Source organism: Babylonia areolata, chromosome 16 (assembly GCF_041734735.1).
Source record: "Babylonia areolata isolate BAREFJ2019XMU chromosome 16, ASM4173473v1, whole genome shotgun sequence".
Lineage (NCBI taxonomy): Eukaryota > Metazoa > Mollusca > Gastropoda > Neogastropoda > Buccinidae > Babylonia > Babylonia areolata.
The window spans coordinates 12812206-12835568 of record NC_134891.1 but is presented as its reverse complement, the minus strand read 5'-3'; the positions used below and the strand labels follow the sequence as shown (position 1 = coordinate 12835568).

The 23363-nt window shown below is 47.8% G+C and overlaps 1 protein-coding gene across 1 annotated transcript in view; it reads right to left on the bottom strand.

Moving 5' to 3' along the window:
• Positions 1–21477, bottom strand: part of LOC143290753 (uncharacterized) — a 25444-nt gene extending 3967 nt beyond the window's left edge. Inside the window, exons 1-11 of the mRNA XM_076600267.1 lie at positions 21472–21477; positions 17506–17616; positions 14884–15078; positions 14242–14409; positions 12366–12547; positions 11598–11776; positions 10870–11091; positions 10367–10527; positions 8600–8767; positions 6233–6378; positions 1347–1584 (exon numbers count right to left, since the gene is read on the bottom strand). Coding sequence (XP_076456382.1) covers positions 1347–1584; positions 6233–6378; positions 8600–8767; positions 10367–10527; positions 10870–11091; positions 11598–11776; positions 12366–12547; positions 14242–14409; positions 14884–15078; positions 17506–17616; positions 21472–21477 — 1776 coding nt within the window. The remainder of the gene's footprint in view (positions 1–1346; positions 1585–6232; positions 6379–8599; positions 8768–10366; positions 10528–10869; positions 11092–11597; positions 11777–12365; positions 12548–14241; positions 14410–14883; positions 15079–17505; positions 17617–21471) is intronic.
• Positions 21478–23363: the final 1886 nt, after the last annotated feature.

Sequence of the window (23363 nt, the reverse complement as noted above, 5' to 3'; positions counted from 1 at the left end):
ACTACCATCCTTCCACCTGTCACCACCACCCAGCACCTTTCACCATTACCATCCTTCCACCTGTCACCACCACCCCGCACCTTTCACCACTACCATCCTTCCACATGTCACCACCACCCCGCACCTTTCACCACCACCGCCCTTCCACCTGTCACCACCACCCCGCACCTTTCACCACTACCATCCTTCCACACGTCACCACCACCCCGCACCTTTCACCACCACCGCCCTTCCACCTGTCACCACCACCCTGCACCTTTCACCACTACCACCCTTCCACCCATTGCCACCACCCAGCATCCATCACCACCCTTTCACCACTACCACCCTTCCACTGCCACCCTTCCACCCATCACCACCACCCTTCCACCCATCACCACCACCCTTCCACCCATCACCACTACCACCCTTCCACCCATCACCACTGCCACCCTTCCACCCATCACCACCACCCTTCCACCCATCACCACTGCCACCCTTCCACCCATCACCACCACCCTTCCACCCATCACCACCACCCTACACCCATCACCACCACCCTTCCACCCATCACCACCACCCTTCCACCCATCACCACTACCACCCTTCCACCCATCACCACCACCCTTCCACCCATCACCACTGCCACCCTTCCACCCATCACCACCACCCTACACCCATCACCACCACCCTTCCACCCATCACCACCACCACCCTTCCACCCATCACCACTGCCACCCTTCCACCCATCACCACTACCACCCTTCCACCCATCACCACCACCCTTCCACCCATCACCACTGCCACCCTTCCACCCATCACCACTACCACCCTTCCACCCATCACCACCACCCTTCCACCCATCACCACTGCCACCCTTCCACCCATCACCACTACCACCCTTCCACCCATCACCACCACCCTTCCACCCATCACCACTGCCACCCTTCCACCCATCACCACCACCCTTCCACCCATCACCACTACCACCCTTCCACCCATCACCACCACCCTTCCACCCATCACCACCACCCTTCCACCCATCACCACTGCCACCCTTCCACCCATCACCACTGCCACCCTTCCACCCATCACCACCACCCTACACCCATCACCACTGCCACCCTTCCACCCATCACCACTGCCACCCTTCCACCCATCACCACCACCCTACACCCATCACCACTGCCACCCTTCCACCCATCACCACTGCCACCCTTCCACCCACCACCACCGCCCACACTACACCACCACCGCCCTTCCACCCCCCCCCCCTCCCCTTAACTACCAGTCACCACTTCCCCCCCCCCCCCCCCCCCGTGACAAGTCGTCACCACTGCCCTCTAGCCCCACCCGGTGCTGCTCACCTCCTTGTAAGCCGTGCTGCCCTCCCCGAAGATAGGGAACACGGGGTAGCGGGTACGGATGTTCTCCTCCGACACGTCCACAATCTCCGGAAGGAAGACGCGGATACCCGAGGAGGAGACACGCCGCACCACCCCGTCTCGGTCCAGCACCCCTACAGAGCCCCGCGCTGTGTCCGCGGGGTTAGGGTTCACTTCTCCGCCGTTGAAGAACTCCACTGGGGTCAGCATGTAGTTGATTCTGTTGAGAGGACGTGCTGTGGTGACGTGATGGTTCGTGTGGCTTGTACGTTCAGTCTCTCTCTTCACACACACACACACACACATACACTAAATACTTACGCACGCAGGCCCGCGCGTACACACACACACACACACACACTCGCGCGCGCGCGCTCAAAATGTGTTTTTGTTTCAGTGCTGCTATGAAGGACGACGCAGAGCAGATCTGTGTCCACGCACACACACACACACACACACACACACACATACACACACACACAGAGTTGAAGACAGAGTTTGCTGAGGGAATCAGAGAAACAATGTGAAGAAGGAGGTGAGAGAGAGAGAGAGAGACAGAAAGACAGACAGAGACAGAGAAACAGAGAGAGCTGAAGAGAGAGATGCAAAGAGAAACAGAGTATAAGGTTAAAAAGGTGTGTGTGTGTGTGTGTGTGTGTGTGTGTGTGTGTGTGTGTGTGTGTGTGTACGTGTGTGTGTGTGTGTGTGTGTGTGTGTTGGTAATAGTAAGAGAGGTTTTCACAGTACGTCCGCAAGTTACATTGTCATCCACACATCCACTCCGCCAACCTAGTGCCAAACCCCATCAAGTCAGACCACAGCAGACTCTGTACACACCTCCCCACACCCACCCCCCCCCCATGACCTACTCTGTATACACCTCCCCACACCCACACCCCCCATGACCTACTCTGTACACACCTCCCCACACCCATACCCCCCATGACCTACTCTGTACACACCTCCCCACACCCACACCCCCCATGACCTACTCTGTACACACCTCCCCACACCCACACCCCCCATGACCTACTCTGTACACACCTCCCCACACCCACACCCCCCATGACCTACTCTGTACACACCTCCCCACACCCACACCCCCCATGACCTACTCTGTACACACCTCCCCACACCCACACCCCCCATGACCTACTCTGTATACACCTCCCCACACCCATACCCCCCATGACCTACTCTGTATACACCTCCCCACACTCACACACGCCATGACCTACTCTGTACACACCTCCCCACACCCATACCCCCCATGACCTACTCTGTATACACCTCCCCACACTCACACCCACACCCCCCCATGACCTACTCTGTATACACCTCCCCACACTCACACCCCCCATGACCTACTCTGTATACACCTCCCCACACTCACACCCACACCCCCCATGATCTACTCTGTATACACCTCCCCACACTCACACCCCCCATGACCTACTCTGTATACACCTCCCCACACCCATACCCCCCATGACCTACTCTGTATACACCTCCCCACACCCATACCCCCCATGACCTACTCTGTATACACCTCCCCACACCCATACCCCCCATGACCTACTCTGTATACACCTCCCCACACCCACACCCCCCATGACCTACTCTGTATACACCTCCCCACACTCACACCCCCCATGATCTACTCTGTATACACCTCCCCACACTCACACCCCCCATGACCTACTCTGTATACACCTCCCCACACCCACACCCCCCATGTCCTACTCTGTATACACCTCCCCACACTCACATCCACACCCCCCCATGACCTACTCTGTATACACCTCCCCACACCCACACCCCCATGACCTACTCTGTATACACCTCCCCACACTCACACCCACAACCCCCATGACCTACTCTGTATACACCTCCCCACACCCACACCCCCCATGACCTACTCTGTATACACCTCCCCACACCCACACACCCCCATGACCTACTCTGTATACACCTCCCCACACCCACACCCTCCATGACCTACTCTGTATACACCTCTCCACACCCACACACCCCATGACCTACTCTGTATACACCTCCCCACACCCACACCCACAACCCCCATGACCTACTCTGTATACACCTCCCCACACTCACACCCACACCCCCCATGACCTACTCTGTATACACCTCCCCACACTCACACCCCCCATGACCTACTCTGTATACACCTCCCCACACCCACACCCTCCATGACCTAGTCTGTATACACCTCCCCACACCCACACCCCCCATGACCTACTCTGTATACACCTCCCCACACCCCCCATGACCTACTCTGTATACACCTCCCCACACCCACACCCACAACCCCCATGACCTACTCTGTATACACCTCCCCACACTCACACCCACACCCCCCATGAACTACTCTGTATACACCTCCCCACACCTACACCCACACCCCCCATGACCTACTCTGTATACACCTCCCCACATGACCTACTCTGTATACACCTCCCCACACCCACACCCTCCATGACCTAGTCTGTATACACCTCCCCACACCCACACCCCCCATGACCTACTCTGTATACACCTCCCCACACTCACACCCCCCATGACCTACTCTGTATACACCTCCCCACACCCACACCCACAAACCCCATGACCTACTCTGTATACACCTCCCCACACACACCCACACCCCCCATGAACTACTCTGTATACACCTCCCCACACCTACACCCACACCCCCCATGACCTACTCTGTATACACCTCCCCACATGACCTACTCTGTATACACCTCCCCACACCTACACCCCCCATGACCTACTCTGTATACACCTCCCCACACTCACACCCACACCCCCCCATGACCTACTCAGTATACACCTCCCCACACCCACACCCCCCATGACCTACTCTGTATACACCTCCCCACACCCACACACCCCATGACCTACTCTGTATACACCTCCCCACACCCACGCCCCCCATGACCTACTCTGTATACACCTCCCCACACTCACACCCACACCCTCCTTGACCTACTCTGTATACACCTCCCCACACCCACACCCTCCATGACCTACTCTGTATACACCTCCCCACACCCACACACCCCATGACCTACTCTGTATACACCTCCCCACACCCACACCCCCCATGACCTACTCTGTATACACCTCCCCACACCCACACCCCCCCATGACCTACTCTGTATACACCTCCCCACACTCACACCCACACACCCCATGACCTACTCTGTATACACCTCCCCACGCTCACACCCACACCCTCCATGACCTACTCTGTATACACCTCCCCACACTCACACCCACACCCCCCATGACCTACTCTGTATACACCTCCCCACACTCACACCCACACCCCCCATGACCTACTCTGTATACACCTCCCCACACCCACACACCCCATGACCTACTCTGTATACACCTCCCCACACCCACACCCCCCATGACCTACTCTGTATACACCTCCCCACATTCACACCCACACCCCCCATGACCTACTCTGTATACACCTCCCCACACCCACACCCCCCCATGACCTACTCTGTATACACCTCCCCACACCCACACCCCCCCATGACCTACTCTGTATACACCTCCCCACACTCACACCCACACCCCCCCATGACCTACTCTGTATACACCTCCCCACACTCACACCCCCCATGATCTACTCTGTATACACCTCCCAACACCCCCACCCCCCATGACCTAGTCTGTATACACCTCCCCACACCCACACCCCCCCATGACCTACTCTGTATACACCTCCCCACACCCACACACCCCATGACCTACTCTGTATACACCTCCCCACACCCACACCCCCCATGACCTACTCTGTATACACCTCCCCACACCCACACCCCCCCATGACCTACTCTGTATACACCTCCCCACACTCACACCCACACACCCCATGACCTACTCTGTATACACCTCCCCACACTCACACCCACACACCCCATGACCTACTCTGTATACACCTCCCCACACCCACAACCTACTCTGTATACACCTCCCCACACCCACAACCTACTCTGTATACACCTCCCCACGCTCACACCCACACACCCCATGACCTACTCTGTATACACCTCCCCACACCCACAACCTACTCTGTATACACCTCCCCACACTCACACCCACAACCCCCATGACCTACTCTGTATACACCTCCCCACGCTCACACCCACACACCCCATGACCTACTCTGTATACACCTCCCCACACCCACACCCCCCATGACCTACTCTGTATACACCTCCCCACACTCACACCCACACCCCCCATGACCTACTCTGTATACACCTCCCCACACCCACACCCCCCCATGACATACTCTGTATACACCTCCCCACACTCACACCTACACCCCCCATGACCTACTCTGTATACACCTCCCCACACTCACACCCACACACCCCATGACCTACTCTGTATACACCTCCCCACACTCACACCCATACCCCCCATGACCTACTCTGTATACACCTCCCCACACCCACACCCCCCCATGACCTACTCTGTATACACCTCCCCACACTCACACCCACACCCCCCCATGACCTACTCTGTATACACCTCCCCACACTCACACCCCCCATGATCTACTCTGTATACACCTCCCCACACTCACACCCACACCCCCCATGACCTAGTCTGTATACACCTCCCCACACCCACACCCCCCCATGACCTACTCTGTATACACCTCCCCACACCCACACCCCCCATGACCTAGTCTCTATACACCTCCCCACACCCACACCCCCCATGACCTAGTCTGTATACACCTCCCCACACCCACACCCCCCCATGACCTACTCTGTATACACCTCCCCACACTCACACCGACACACTCCATGACCTACTCGTTGGTGCCGTTCAGAGCAGTGTCCTCAGTGAATCCACCCGTCCTGCCGTCTGCCGTCACTGTGGCGGCCAGCTCACTCCTGCGGTGTCCCTTGTACTCTATGTCATAGGGGTTCCAGCTGTTGAGTGGGGTCAGCCACACCACCTGGACATCACCCACAGTAACTGTCTTAACCGTCATCCGTATGGTCCATCTCAACATCACCCACAGTAACCGTCATCCGTATGGTCCATCTCAACATCACCCACAATAACCGTCATCCGTATGGTCCATCTCAACATCACCCACAGTAACTGTCCTGTCATCCATATGGTCCATCTCAACATCACCCACAATAACCGTCATCCATATGGTCCATCTCAACATCACCCACAGTAACCGTCATCCATATGGTCCATCTCAACATCAACCACAGTAACTGTCCTGTCATCCATATGGTCCATCTCAACATCACCCACAATAACCGTCATCCATATGGTCCATCTCAACATCACCCACAATAACCGTCATCCGTATGGTCCATCTCAACATCACCCACAGTAACCGTCATCCGTATGGTCCATCTCAACATCACCCACAATAACCGTCATCCGTATGGTCCATCTCAACATCACCCACAGTAACTGTCCTGTCATCCATATGGTCCATCTCAACATCACCCACAATAACCGTCATCCGTATGGTCCATCTCAACATCACCCACAGTAACCGTCATCCATATGGTCCATCTCAACATCACCCACAGTAACTGTCCTGTCATCCATATGGTCCATCTCAACATCAACCACAATAACCGTCATCCATATGGTCCATCTCAACATCAACCACAATAACCGTCATCCATATGGTCCATCTCAACATCACCCACAATAACCGTCATCCATATGGTCCATCTCAACATCAACCACAATAACCGTCATCCATATGGTCCATCTCAACATCACCCACAGTAACCGTCATCCATATGGTCCATCTCAACATCACCCACAGTAACCGTCATCCATATGGTCCATCTCAACATCACCCACAGTAACCGTCATCCATATGGTCTATCTCAACATCACCCACAGTAACCGTCATCCATATGGTCCATCTCAACATCACCCACAGTAACCGTCATCCATATGGTCCATCTCAACATCACCCACAGTAACCGTCATCCATATGGTCTATCTCAACATCACCCACAGTAACCGTCATCCATATGGTCCATCTCAACATCACCCACAGTAACCGTCATCCATATGGTCCATCTCAACATCACCCACAGTAACCGTCATCCATATGGTCCATCTCAACATCACCCACAGTAACCGTCATCCGTATGGTCCATCTCAACATCACCCACAGTAACCGTCATCCATATGGTCCATCTCAACATCACCCACAGTAACCGTCATCCATATGGTCCATCTCAACATCACCCACAGTAACTGTCCTGTCATCCATATGACCATCTCAACATCACCCACAGTAACCGTCATCCATATGGTCCATCTCAACATCACCCACAGTAACCGTCATCCATATGGTCCATCTCAACATCACCCACAGTAACCGTCATCCGTATGGTCCATCTCAACATCACCCACAGTAACCGTCATCCGTATGGTCCATCTCAACATCACCCACAGTAACCGTCATCCATATGGTCCATCTCAACATCACCCACAGTAACCGTCATCCATATGGTCCATCTCAACATCACCCACAGTAACCGTCATCCGTATGGTCCATCTCAACATCACCCACAGTAACCGTCATCCATATGGTCCATCTCAACATCACCCACAGTAACCGTCATCCATATGGTCCATCTCAACATCACCCACAGTAACCGTCATCCGTATGGTCCATCTCAACATCACCCACAGTAACCGTCATCCATATGGTCCATCTCAACATCACCCACAGTAACCGTCATCCATATGGACCATCTCAACATCACCCACAGTAACCGTCATCCATATAAAGCGCTGACATGACAGCCATAACACCGCTGCCGTCACGTCTAGAACTCCAGCCACCGTTACGCATCACTTGCTATCAAAATCAGATTTATCTCCCCAAGAAAACTCCCGTTATTTGGGGATGGTTAAAACAAAGCAAATACAATGAAAAGTCAGTTCTGTTCCCGGTTTCAGGGGACAGATCACACCAGGAAGGTCATCAATTCTTTTTATTGGATTACCAGCAATATTCTTATGCTCATTGTAATCTTGAAAAAAACAACACCATTACAGAGAGGTGTTAATTTCACACACACACACACACACACACACACACACACACACACACACACACGACCCATTCACTACACAGACCTCTGCTCCACCACCCAGTCCGCACCACCACCCTCACACACCTCCAGCGGCACGGCATAGCTGACACGTTTGCGGTGTGTCTGGCAGTTGTCCTTGCTTTCACAGATCTCCACTTCCATGGGCACCACCTTTTCCTGGGTGGTCTGCGCCACGAACAGGTTGCGGTCAGCAAAGCCCCTGTGGTTGATGGACACGCCCATGGCGTCCGCCTGCACCAATCATGTCATTATACTCTTAGTAATATGTCTGAAAGACACGCCCATAGGGTCCACTGCACCAGTCATATTATCATATCATCAGTTATAAAGGTTGAAAGACATGCCCATATGGTCCACTGCACCAGTCATATTATCATATCATCAGTTATAAAGGTTGAAAGACATGCCCATATGGTCCACTGCACCAGTCATATTATCATATCATCAGTTATAAAGGTTGAAAGACACGCACCAGTCATATCACCCATAGGGTCCACTGCACCAATCGCATCATCATACCATCAGTCATAAAGATTCAAAGACATGCACATAGGGTCCGCTGCACCAGTCATATCATTATACCGTCAGTCGTAAAGATTGAAAGACACGCCCATACGGCCCACTGCACCAATCATATCACTACACCGTCTGTCATAAAGGTTCAACGGCACACCCATAGAGTCCACTGCACCAATCATATCATTATACCGTCAGTCATAAAGGTTGAAAGACATGCCCGTAGGGTCCACTGCACCAGTCATATCACTATACCGTCAGTCATAAAAGTTGAAAGACACGCCCATAGAGTCCACTGCACCAATCATACCATTATACCAACAGTCATAAAGGTTGAAAGACACGCCCATAGGGTCCATTGCACCAATCATACATAATGTTCCTCGTGAAGGTTGATGGACACGCCCATAAGGTCCACTGCATCAATCATATATGTTTGTCGTGAAGGTTGAGGGACATGCCCATAAGGTCCACTGCACCAATCATACATAATGTTTCTCATTAAGGTTGATGGATATGCCTATGGCGTCCATCTGCACTGACTCACCTGGTCCCTTCTGCAAAAGTGTCAGGAGTATTGAGGGTCTGTGCTGTGCACATGACACCAAACCCAGCTTACTAAAGAAAAACATCAAGAAAATCAAATAAAGTAAAAACCACAATATAAAAGAAAAGAAAAATAGAACAAATAAAAAATGTATTTGTCAAAATAAAACATGTGACAATAAAAGTGACATAAAATGAAATAAAACAAAATGGAAATGAGATAAATGCAATGAAATGAAACAACAAAATACAACAAAAGAAAGCCATGTAAAACAAAAACAACAAAATAAGCTGTATATATATATATATATATATATATATATATATATATATATATATATATATATATATATATATATATATATATACAAATAGGCAAGTAAATCTAATTGGAGACGGAAAATAAAACCAGACGAGAGAGTGGGGCCATGTTGGAGATACGCTTTCCACAGCACAGTAAGTCCAGATACGATCAAAACCACCATCCAGACAACATAATAGGATACGACTGCACTGGACAACACTATACAATACAATATGAATAAAGACAACTGAACGCCAAAGTTAAATGCGTGCATGCATGTGTGTGTAACATAAGTGGAAAAGAGACAGCGAGAGAGAGAGACAGCGAGAGGGAGACAGAGACAGATAGACGCATATCGATACAGACAGTGTGGAGTGACAGAGATATACAGTCTGGGACAGAGATAGAGACGGAGACAGCCAGGAAGAGACAGACAGAGACAGACCATCCACACAAGTGATTACCATGCCTATCTTGTACCAGCGGTGGTAGTAAGCAGCATTGAGGACCTTGCTGCTGTCCAGGTGGTTATACTTGGTGCGGCCCAGAGCAGAGTCCTCGATGTTGCCCATGTAGTTGTCCTTGCCGGGCACCTGTGCCATCAACTTGTCCAGTAGCGTGACGCCTGCACGTGCACACCCTTCAGTCAGCAAGGACGTAAAGAGATAGCATATGTCACCGTTACCATGGATACGAATGAGCATCTGACACCATTGTGAAAGGAACATTTGACACAGTTGTTGAGCTGTTTTTTCCATTGGGAACAGTGTCAGTATGTAATATTTGGATCACTTCTCACTGCACCCCAGCAAGGCCAGAGTCACAATTCATGATGAAGAAACTGCAGCAAATTTCTTGAAGGTCATTCGTTGCCCCCCCCGCCCCCCCATCCCCACCACCCCCTTCCTCCCCACACCTCCCTCCCCCTCCTCTCTCTCTCTCTCTCCTGTCTTGCAGACCCCCTCACCCTGTGTGTCTGCCCGGTCGTCGTCATGATCTGTGATGAAGAAGCGAGCTGCACGTGTCTTGAGGAAGTCGTCCATGGTCCTGCTCAGCCTGAGCCTGGAGCTGAGGTCGTCCACAGGCTTCAGGTGCTGCACGTCCAGCAGGCTGCCCTGGACAGGGTGACACAGGATCCGGTAGTTCCACTGGGCCAGCACGGGCACCCCCTCCGTGATGTTGAAAATGGCTGTCATCATTGATTAAAAAAAAACACACCCACAAATGCATAAGCATACACAAGAAAACCAACCAGTGACTGTATATTTATTGTTTAGCATAACCAGAAAATCACTTTTGTTTACTTTCTCTGAAAAGGAAAAAAACAACAAAAAACCATCTTTGCTTCGCAATAAAATGCTCATCACGATTCACACCCTACATGTGCATGACAGGGCTAATCGACGCTGAAACTCAAAACAAAGTCAGTGACATCACTTCCTTAGCGAGATCCTTACACGCTGAACCAAAGCTCAGACACCTATCATGCAACATATACCTCAGTCACAGAGATATCAACGTGAACCTAAGACAAACAGAAAGACCAATTGAAAGGGTTAAAGCATGTGGGCCGATCCATATGCACTTAAGGGGGGTGGATGTGAGGGGTGGGTGGTCGGGGGGTGGGGGGGACGGATGGGGGGGGGGCAGTACGCTGGTCAGGCTGTGGGGTCAGAGAGGTGAGAGGTGACTGACCGGTGGGGAGGAAGGCGAAGTTCTCAGCCTGGTCCTTGTCCCCAGTGTAGGCCGTGAAGCGGACCTTCTCCTGCAGGTCGAACCAGCTGGCGGCGTCCAGGTGATGGCGAGTGCTCTCGAAAGGCTCGTCAATCTTCTCGTTGTTCGTCCACGCCCCTTCCAGGTAGCACAGCAAAGGCCTGCACACAGACAGGACGTGTGGGTTAATGGCGGCTTGTTGGCTAGTCCTTTCCTTCCTGGCTGCTGTGTGTTGATTCACTGACCGAACTGATGCCACATGTCTCTTGTCTTGTCATGTTCTAACCACAGCCACCCAAAGTTATTGCTGACCTGAACTGACATCAAGGAAAGTAACGTCGACGGCCACTGTTGAAAAAGTCATGCTCCTCCTGTCCCAGTCAATGACTTTCCACATTGCATAATTATTCCCCTTCCACTGAAAGGAAAGATGACAGCTTCCTCTCTTCTTGAATGTCTTCATTTACAAGCCTAGATCCTTCAAAATATACTTCATCCATATTTTGCACTTGAATTACGGTTGACAGCTATTATCTGAGCAATATATTGTTCTTCCAGAGCTTAACAACCTATCATCTGAGCAATATATTGTTCTTCAAGATGTTAACGTAAATCCCACATTTCACTTATGCTCACTAGCGACTATCTGCTCGCTTTAATTAAGTAGTGGGCGATATCCACCATGTCCTCACCTGAATTTGAAAAAAAATCCACCTTCTACTCAGTGGAAAGAGTACAGTGGTGACTCACGTGAAGTACGGGCGGTAGTCCCTTTGAGAGAAGTCCTGGTCCTGCCAGGCTCTGAACCAGGCCCTCATCTCCCGGATCTGCTCCACCACGCCACCCGCGTTCAGCACGGCGGGGGGCACGTGGGGCAGGGGGATGGGCTCTGTGGCATGGTAGTCCTCCTTGCTGGTGGACGGCATGTACAACTGCGTTGGGCGGGGGGGGGCGGGGGGGGGGAACAAAGTTATCAAGATGGGCAGAATGCGAGAGAAAAAAAACACCTTTCCCAACACTTCCAACAACAACAACAACACACACACACACACGCGCGCGCGCGCGCACGCATACACACACAGAGACGAAGGTACACTGTCATGTATCGCGGGACACCAGTGGTGTCAAGCGATACATGCTCGCAAAATGTTTAGTTGGAGCTGAAGGCAACCATTCTGGTTCCACGAAATTGAACTTCCTTTTCATGAAATGTGAACATGTTCACGGGTTAAAAAAGAAAACACGTGATTTTTGTGAGTTCACGTGTTATTCTCGTGGCTGTTTCTGTTAACTAATGGGAGTCTGATTCGCGCTACTTCAGTTTGAAAGGAGAGAGAGCCAGTCTTAAAACAGAAGATGAAGATGGAAGAGAAAAATAAGTGGAAGTACAAGAAAAAAAGAAGACTGAGAAGACCAAGAAGAAGACCGGGAAGAAGACGGCGACGGTGCAGGAAGAAAACGGGAAAGAAGTTGTAGATGTAAAGTGAGAAGAAGACAGAGAATGATTATTCAAAAGTAGAAAATGGAGAGGAATAAGACGGAGAAAAGAAAGAAGACGAAAAAGAAGACGGAGAAGCAGGAGGAGAAGAAGACGGAACATAGAAGAGAAGGCGACGGAGAAGAGGAGGAAGACGGAGAAGGAAGACGGAGAAGAGGAGGAAGACGGAGAAGAGGAGGAAGACGGAGAAGGAAGACGGAGAAGGAAGACGGAGAAGAGGAGGAAGACGGAGAAGAGGAGGAAGACGGAGAAGGAAGACGGAGAAGAGGAGGAAGACGGAGGAGGAAGACGGAGAAGAGGAGGAAGACGGAGGAGGAAGACGGAGAAGAGGAGGAAGACGGAGAAGAGGAGGAAGACGGAGAAGAGGAGGGAGACGGAGAAGAGGAGGAAGACGGAGAAGAGGAGGAAGACGGAGAAGAGGAGGGAGACGGAGAAGAGGAGGAAGACGGAGAAGAGGAGGGAGACGGAGAAGAGGAGGGAGACGGAGAAGGAAGAGGCCGGAGACTGACGAAGAAGGCGGAGGAGATTTAGAAGAGAAGCAGGAGAGAACTGGGAGAGAGAGAGAGAGAAGCAGAAGAAGAGAAAGAAGAGTAAGAATTATTTTTTGTTGTATATGGGCACCGGAATTGATTTATGGATGTGTGTGTAAAAAAAATAGATAATAATAAAAAGCAGGCTTTTTTAATTGATTAGTTAAGAATTGTCACTGCAGTGGTCTGCTGTTTATTGTGAATGAGATGGAGTAGATGTCGTTGTGCGAACGGAGGCGTGACAGTGCGGATGATTGGTGAGAAGGGAAAGAATATGTCGTGCGCATGTGGTACGTTACATACACCATTAAAGCTGTATATATATGATATATATATGAAAACATCGACGAGAAACAAAACAAAACATAAACGAACAAATGAATAAATGATAAATAAATAGACTAATATATACCATACCAATACAAACACCACAAAACAATTAGATAAGTAAACGTAGACAACTAAGTATCTATATCAATCAAAACTACAAAACAAAACAAAACAACCAAAATGAATTGAAACTGATTAATAAGCAAGTAAACGAATAACGAAATGAGTAAAGGAACATATTGACAAGTGGACAAGCAGGTGAATGTACCCCATAGTCGTTGTGCCGCGTCCTGAAGTGCACTCCGTTCAGCACGGCCTCAATCTCCCCCATGCCGCACGTGCGGATGTTGTCCGTGTGGTCATGGATGGCGGCCGCCGAATGAGTGGCGTGCGTGGCAGTGTAGTAGGCACGTGTCCCGTCCGCGCTGGCACGCACCTGCATGGGCCATCACCATGACGTCATTCTTGTGACGTCACTTTTCATTCACTGTGAGTTTGGGCCAGTCAAGTCTCATTTAATTCGTGTGTCAAAGTCTGATGGTCTTCGGGGGAAAAACAACAACATTAGCACCATACTAGCAAGCGTGAAAAAGGAGGATGACATCGAAGCAAGTATACCTATCTCCCAGCATCATGAAATAATTTGAACGGTTTCTTGCATATATATATATATATATATATATATATATATATATATATATATATATATATATACACGTACATGCACACACACTACATACAATATCCCTCATCCTATTATGTACACACACACACACACACACACACACACACACACATATATATATATATATATACATATACGCACGCACACATATACATACAGGCACATCAAGTAACCACCTGGAAAACTGACCGTTGAACGAAGTAGTTATATGGCTAACCAACCAACCTGTTTCAATCCAGAATCACCGTCTGACCGTCTGGCCTCTTCCTGTGAGAACTGCTGCAGAATGGTCTGACGTATCAGAGAATGCGAGGCCATCTCCAGACTCTCCAAGCGACTGATGACGTCATCTTCCCACGCGCTTCTGACGTCAGTGATCGATGACGCAACCAACAGTGCCAGCACGGTCCACAGCGAAGCCTGCATGACAACGAAGTAAGATCGTGGTGACAAGAACACTCTGTAAGTCTAAAACATCTTAGTCACATTAACGCTGTCGGGAACGAAACGCAAAGGATGTGGTCCATGTGCTGTGCAGCATCCGTTGGCTTCTTCAGTTCAACGCTCTGAACACCTGTTGACAGAGTTAACTGCTGAAATGTCGCCTCCAGTGACAATCAGCACATTGTCGACGAATCAGCGGTTAATTAGTAAACGCCAGATTGAGCCGTTTGTTTTAATGTGTATTGATGATGCTGAAGACGAAATGAAGTCAAGAAATAAGATAGAAGTAAGAAAGAAAGGAATGAAGAAGCATGGAATGAAAGAAAGAAGAAAAGAAAGCAATTAAAAAAAAAGAAATTGAGGAAGGAAGTAGGGAAAGAAAGAAAGAAGAAATAAAGGGAAATCAAGCAAGAAAAGAGACAGAAGAAAAGAGGAGTTAAAAACGAAATGAGGGGAAGGAAGAAATGAATGAATCAACAAAAGAAAGAAAGAACGATATAAAAGATTGAAAAGATACAAGAAAGTAAGAAAGAATATGTATTTTTGTGTTTGTGTACAAAAGCTTACTGTGGTCAGCCCTATGTACCCCTAGGTATATGTTCTTCCAAACTGTCTCTTAGCCAGGTCTAAGTTCAACCAAGCCTATATCCATTCAGGTATTTGTTCCCCTAAGTCTATGTTCCCCAAAGTTTATGTTTTCTGGTAAGTCCAATAAAACGTTCATATAATACGAGGAGGAACATATCCAAAACACAACCCACCATGACGTGTTGCCTCGTCCACACAACTCACACAACTGACACCCAACAAAGCTCAGGAAATTCACACTGACTTTCAAAAAACCCAGAGACTCACACTTTTTATACGAGTCATCTATGTGATTGACAGCTCACTCCTTATTTGGACTGTCATGAATATTCATCATCACCCACACCCACGCGCATCAGCTTCGACGTCACAGAATCTCCGAGTGTTGAAAATAAAGCGTGAAATGACCAAAATTGGCGGAGGGACGGGCAGTGACAATATCCCTTGTCCTGAGTGGTCCGCCTTGAACTGGCCGTGTTATCTCCGTCCTTTGTTGAACGTGCCCCTGTCACAGCAGCTGCTGCGGCATGTCAGTGATGGACGAACACGGTGGGTCCCCTCTGCTGTAGAAGAAAAGGACACACGTTTATCACAACTAGGGGGTTGTTACAACTGCGCTGAAGGAAAACAAAGTAAGCGGCACGATCTCACCTCGCGGTCAGTGGTGCGTGCTAAAGAGAGGGGGTGATACACTTAATGACACTATTGTCCAGCCCTCGGTTGATCAGATACTACTACTGAAAAGGGGATTATTTACATATATAGACAGTCAAGGTGATCTGATCGCCTTTCCATCACAACTATAATTAGCTGCTAATTAGCTTTGAATCTTTTCTCTGACGATGGGTTCGTGTTTCTTTCTCTACATGTTATTCTCTGATTTTCCTCATTTTTCATCGAAGTAGGTATATTTTGTTTTGTTTTTATGGTAGTTATCTAATCATTAAACATTTTGAAAAATAGTCCCTATCCCACCAGTGATTTTTATCTGGAAAAGACAATTTTTCGAAATTTTACTGCTCTGTTTGTTGTTGTGTCCAATAAAAAGCCTTATTTTACCACAACAACACAAACAGAAGCAAACGAGTACTGCTGTTACACGTGGTGAAACAAAAACACAACCTCGACAACAGCTGCTCGAGCGCTTCCCCACAGACTGCTCAGTATACAGAGAATAAACCCACAGACAGCCCCCCAAAAGAAAGCTCTAAGTCCGTTCATATACCCTTCATTTGACACAGCAACACAATACATGCATGATACAAAATGTGAAACACTCCCAGCATTCACTGTTGGTCTGCTTCGTGCGACATGGAATTTTTAGTTTGTGTCAACGTGTCAGAGCATGCGGACTGATAAAAAAACCGCTGCATCGCATCTGCACATTTACCCACAAACACACACACACACACACACACACAGAGGCAAAGACAAGAGACAGGGAGACAGAGAAAACATACGAAAGTAATCATCCTTTTTGTTTTATCCGATTTCATGTTTCCAGCACTCCCCTGATCTGAACTCATTGTATTCAGTTTTGATTGTTTTCAATCTGCAGGGAGCAGGGCGAGGTGTTGGCAATGTTTGGCGGATGTTACACACTGTCATCAAGTTGAGCAGAAGGAAGGCTGATGACCACAGATCGGAACGGACAGGCGTTCAGCCCAGATTCCACTACGATACCTTCCTGGTCACTCAGCTGCGTCAGATCGTTAATTAAGATGGAGACGCCACTGACGATCTCGAAGACTGAAGAAGAGAACCTAATTTGTTTATGCATGAAGGTGTGGCATGTGTGGGGACGGAGAAGTCCACCTGTGTCCGCTGGCCGGCAATATCGGTAGGGGCCAGCGCAGTCAGCAAGTAGTTGGCCTTCCGACTGGCACGGCGATTGGTGGTCAGTGTCGGCAGTGGAGAAACACAGAGCTGGACAGGACAGGACAGGGAGATTCCACAGAACCACAATGGTGGGTTGTGAATGCAGACTGGTGTTCTCTCTCTCTCTCTGTTTGTGCTTGTCCTTTGTGCTCTGAAATTAGAGACAAATAGACTATCTGGACTATTGTTGCATACGATGTCTACTACAATTGCTAAAACTTAATGTGACAACATACTTAAAACAAGGAAGGAAACTACGAATCTATATCTTTTATGCAATGAAAATACGAAACAGTTTCATTGATAGTGTAGCAACAGTAATGCCCTCTCTCAGTTGTGAAAATTAACTGAAAATCTGTAGAAAGTTTTGGAAAATTAACGTTCTTTCATGCATGGCTTGTTAATGTTTTCGTTTTCCTCAATGGGCAGTTTACATTGTTCTTTTTGTTTCTGTGGGCCAGAGGGCTAAGGAATGTAAATTTGTTCCTATTCTCTCTCTCTCTTTTATTTATTTGTTTATAATTGTATCCATTATTTGTTATCTTTTAGTTCTTCCTTTATACATACATTATATATTGTTTGTTTTTCTTTCTTTCTTTTTCTTCCTCTTCTCTCTCTCTCTCTCTCTCTCTCTCTCTCTCTCTCTCCTCTCTCTCTCTCTCTCTCTAATACATAGTACAGTATACACTATTTCTACCCGTTCTAAATTTTCCTTTGCTTGTATTACAAAGTGTGAACAATTGTTATGCTAATCCATCATGTGATAGCTACAAATGATGACAACGATGATGACGGCAATTACAACCAACACACTGGGAAGGTATATGATAACTAACAAAGCAATCAACTAAACTAATTAACTAAGGAACTAGCCAGTCAACATACCAGCTAACGAACTAACTAGATACTTAATGCACTGTATTCTGATATGTTGTTGCTGTCATCACACTACTATCGTTTGATATCAATTGTGAAGGAAGTGTGCGTGTTTGTGCCAATGGAATAGAACAGAACAGAACTGAGGTTGTATTGTCGAGAAACCTAAAAGTTTATAGGACACTAAGCACACAATGCACATAAACAAATAAAATGATAGTGATTGTCGTGAGAGAGAGAGAGAGAGAGAGAGAGAGAGAGAGAGAGAACTGTTCAATGTCATTAGCTGAAAAGCTCTGGTTACATAGTAGGTATTAATCAGAACAAAAAGGGTGCAAAATAGATAAATTGGAACAGAAAGAAAATAAATTAAAAACGAAAAAGATAAAGGAAAAACAGAATTGAAACAACATAAACTAATAAGAGATTTGCGACACTTTGGCACATTGTCATTAGCTTAAATGTACATGTGACAGGGGGTAATTTGCCTTTTTTCAGTCGTTCGTCTCCAAGGTTTAGACAGTACACAGAAAACAAAGTACAGTTTCAGTTTCAGTTTCAGTAGCTCAAGGAGGCGTCACTGCGTTCGGACAAATCCATATACGCTACACCACATCTGCCAAGCAGATGCCTGACCAGCAGCTTAACCCAACGCGCTTAGTCAGGCCTTGAGGGGAAAAAAAAAAATATATATATATATATAAGCGTACATACATAAATAAATAAATAATAATTATGATATAAAAAAAAAAGATAGTAGTAATGAAAATAATGATAAAATAATAATAATAATAAATAAATAAATAAGACAACAATGATGATAAATAAGCAAATAAATATAAAACATGAAGACACACATTCACACATACACCCACACATGCATAACAGATATGCCCCAAAAACGCAGTTTCACAGATATGAAAGCACAGTCAAATATATATAAACGTACATGAGCTCCAACACACACACACACACACACACACACACACCACAAATTTCCCTGCACCTCCTCTACCCCCTCCTCCACACACTCATTTCTAGTCTATGTATCGCAGCTTCCACGGCACACACACACACACACACACACACACACACACACACACACACACACACACACACACACACACACACACAAACACGCAAACGCACACACACACACACTCACACACACAGATGAACACTTACTTGTACAAGCACACACACACGCGCCCATATCTCCCACCCCCAACCCCACACACATATATACAAAGATATGTATATAATATATACGTTCCAATATCCTGATGCTCCCACAGTGTAGGCATGCATACACTCACATACCTCATCCTCTATCTCACCTCCTCCCTGCACCCCCACCTCCCCCTCACACACACACACACACACACACAACACACACACACACACACACACACACACACACACACACACACACACACACACACACATGCACAGAACTCTCCTGACACTTGTGTACACTTACACTCTCACGCATGCACAAACGCACTCAAAAACACAGACCCACACATACACACAAACACACACATACACACACGCACAGAGGCTGCCACTGATTGGCCGCAAGAGGGATGGGAAATGATCTCTGATGCCAAGAACGTGGCGTCTAGTGTGTTGCTCAGTCTATTGTATTTGGAAAAGCCCACAGAGACTGTTCCGTTTTGAAGAAATTTGCGCAATGTTGGTTTAAACCAACAAAGTACAGATAAATCATAATATATATATATATATATATATATATATATATATATATATATATATTTACGCATGTAACATCGATACACATCATAACAATACGAACACATTAAATAATTACAATGTCGAGATTGACCATCCAAATGTAGCCCTTCCTTTTTTTTAATCTGTGCTTTTTTCTCATAGAACCCATACTAATTATTAATTGACTAATGAGTATTTGGACCGATGATGGACGTTTTCCGTATATTTATTGCCTCAGATACATATTTTGCAAGTGAAAGTATATCTTCATTTTCTGTCATTAGTATGCCGAACAAATCTTTTCTCTGCGCTGGAGCTGTATTGAAAACGGTGCAGGTTTTTTTCGTAATTCATCGTATCTTTTGCAGTTAAATATTAAATGATTTTCATCTTCTGGGCTTTCGCCACACATTGGGCAAGGAGATGTTGCTACGCCTGAATCGAACCATCTTCTGTTGGCATTAAGTCCAAGTGCTCTCAATCTGAGCTTCTCAAAGCAGATTTTATGCCATTTATTTGTTATAATCTTAATATACTTATCTGTTTGAAATATTGATTTAAATGAATAAACCATTTATACCTATCATTGCTCTCTATTTCTCCGTGCCAATTTTGTTTGTAACATGCTATAAGTCTGTCTTTAAATTCCGATACAAAGCCGCTTTCGTGCCCTACTCCTTGGCACATCCAAACAAGACCGAATCCATGTTCCGTTAGTGTTTTCTTGATGTGGAATACCCAGTTCTGTTTGTCCTTCTCCTCTTCAGTAGCAGCATCTCGTATGCTTGTCTACACAATCGTGATGTTGGCAGTCTTGTTAGTTTGAGCGAATATTTTATGCATTTTACAATTGATCTAATATGCAATGGGTACCTGCCGGTTTCGCCATACATTATAGTGTTTGATGAGTGTAATAGGACACCAAAAAATCGCTTCATTACAAATGTATGTACCTTTTCCATTTGGTTATTCGGCATGAGTCCCCATATTTCCGCTCAATAGTTAAAGGCTGATTCAATTTGTATGTCGAAAAGTTTCCAAAAAAAGCTGTGCCTCAGTCGAACGCAGTCTCTTGAGTGATTTTATAATTTGGATTACGCCTTTTTTCCCTTTTCTTGAGAGAGAGAGAGAGAGGGAGAGAGAGAGAGAGAGAGAGAGAGAGAGAGAGAGAGAGAGAGAGAGAGCTCACACACACACACACACACACACACATGCACACGCACACACACACACACACACACACGCTCTCTCTCTCTCTCTCTCCCTCCCTCCCTCTCTTTACCCACCCCTCACCCTCATTACCCTTTTCATAACACCTTCCATTTCACTCATCCATCCACCCTTTTTTTTCTTTTTTTTTTTCTTTTTTTTTTTACTGTCCGACACACCGGCACAGCTGGGCCGAGTGGTGTGGTGGGTGCTGATGGCGGTGGCGGGCCGAGTGGGGGGTCAAGTCTCCCAGGCCACCAAGGACGCCATTGACGCGCGGCTGGAGACTCTGGAGACGTCCCTGTACACTGCAGCCAGACAGTTGATGCTGCAGAGGCTGGCCTTTGAAGAGGGCACCAGGAGTGATGGCGACTCCGGCGTCAAGCAGGTGAGCGGGGTGAGAGGGGAACTGTGCTGAACGACAAACACGTCAAGTGGTCTTCTTCTTCTTCTTCTTCCTTTGTGGGCTGCAACTCCCGCCTTCACTCGTATCTACACGAATGGGCTTTTATGTGTATGACCATTTTTACCCCGCCATGTAGGCAACCATACTCTGTTTTCGGGGGTGTGCATGCTGGGTATGTTATTATTTCCATAACCCACTGAACACTGACATGGATTACAGGATCTTTAACGTGTGTATTTGATCTTCTGCGTGCGTGTACACACGAAGGGGGTTCAGGCACAAGCAGGTCTGCACATATGTTGACCTGGGAGATCGGAAAAAAAATCTTCACCTTTTACCCACCAGGCACCGTTACCGAGATTCGAACCCGAGCCCTCAGAATGAAAGTCCATCGCTTTAAGCACTCGGCTATTACGCCCGTCACGTCAAGTAGTGATTTCCCCTTGAACCTGCTGACAAGTATGCTTGTTAGAGAAGAGTTGTCCCCCTCATTGAGATAACCTCGATAACAGGATGCCAGTCAACATTTCTCATTTGGGCTTCTTCCTCCTGTGATCGTATCACCTTTAGTCAGCAGAACCAACCAACTGGCAAAGAACACAGTTTCCTGATAACTGAAACTGGCGCGGCCATTTGAAGCGCAGTTTGCGCACTTTGTGTACCTTGAAGTGGTGGAAACTGATTTTGCTGGACAAAAGTAATACAGTCCCAAGATGAGTTTCAGTTTCAGTTTCACTTTCTCAAGGAGGCGTCACTGCGTTCGGACAAATCCATACACGCTACACCACATCTGTTGAGCAGATGCCTGACCAGCAGCATAACCCAACGCGCTTAGTCAGGCCTTGAGTGCATGCTTACATATTTGTGTACCTATGAAAGTGGATTTCATTTTACGTAATTTCGCCAGAGGACAACACTCTCGTTGCCATGGGTTCTTTTTCAGTGCGCCAAGTGCGTGCTGCACACGGGACCTCGGTTTATCGTCTCATCCGAAAGACTAGACGCTCAGTTTGATTTTCCAGTCAAACTTAGGAGAAAGGGCGAGAGCGGGATTCGAACCCACACCCTCACGGACTCTCTGTATTGGCAGCTGAGCGTCTTAACCATTCTGCCACCTTCCTCCCAAGATGAACGAGTCCAGATAAAGAATGGTGACTGATATCCTGATCTGTACACTCTGCCTCATCTCATTGAGGTGACAACCCTTTACTGACATCCTGACCTGTACACTCTGCCTCATCTCATTGAGGTGACAGCCCTTCACTGATATCCTGATCTGTGCACTCTGCCTCATCTCATTGAGGTGACCGCCCTTCACTGACATCCTGATCTGTACACTCTGCCTAATCTCACTGAGGTGACCGCCCTTCACTGACATCCTGATCTGTACACTCTGCCTAATCTCATTGAGGCGACAGCCCTTCACTGACATCCTGATCTGTACACTCTGCCTAATCTCATTGAGGCGACAGCCCTTCACTGACGAGCATACTCATCAACAGCTGTCGAGAGGTCAAAGCAAATACTTAGCTTTGAACTCAGCTGGCTTGAAGACAAAGCCGGTGGCCTT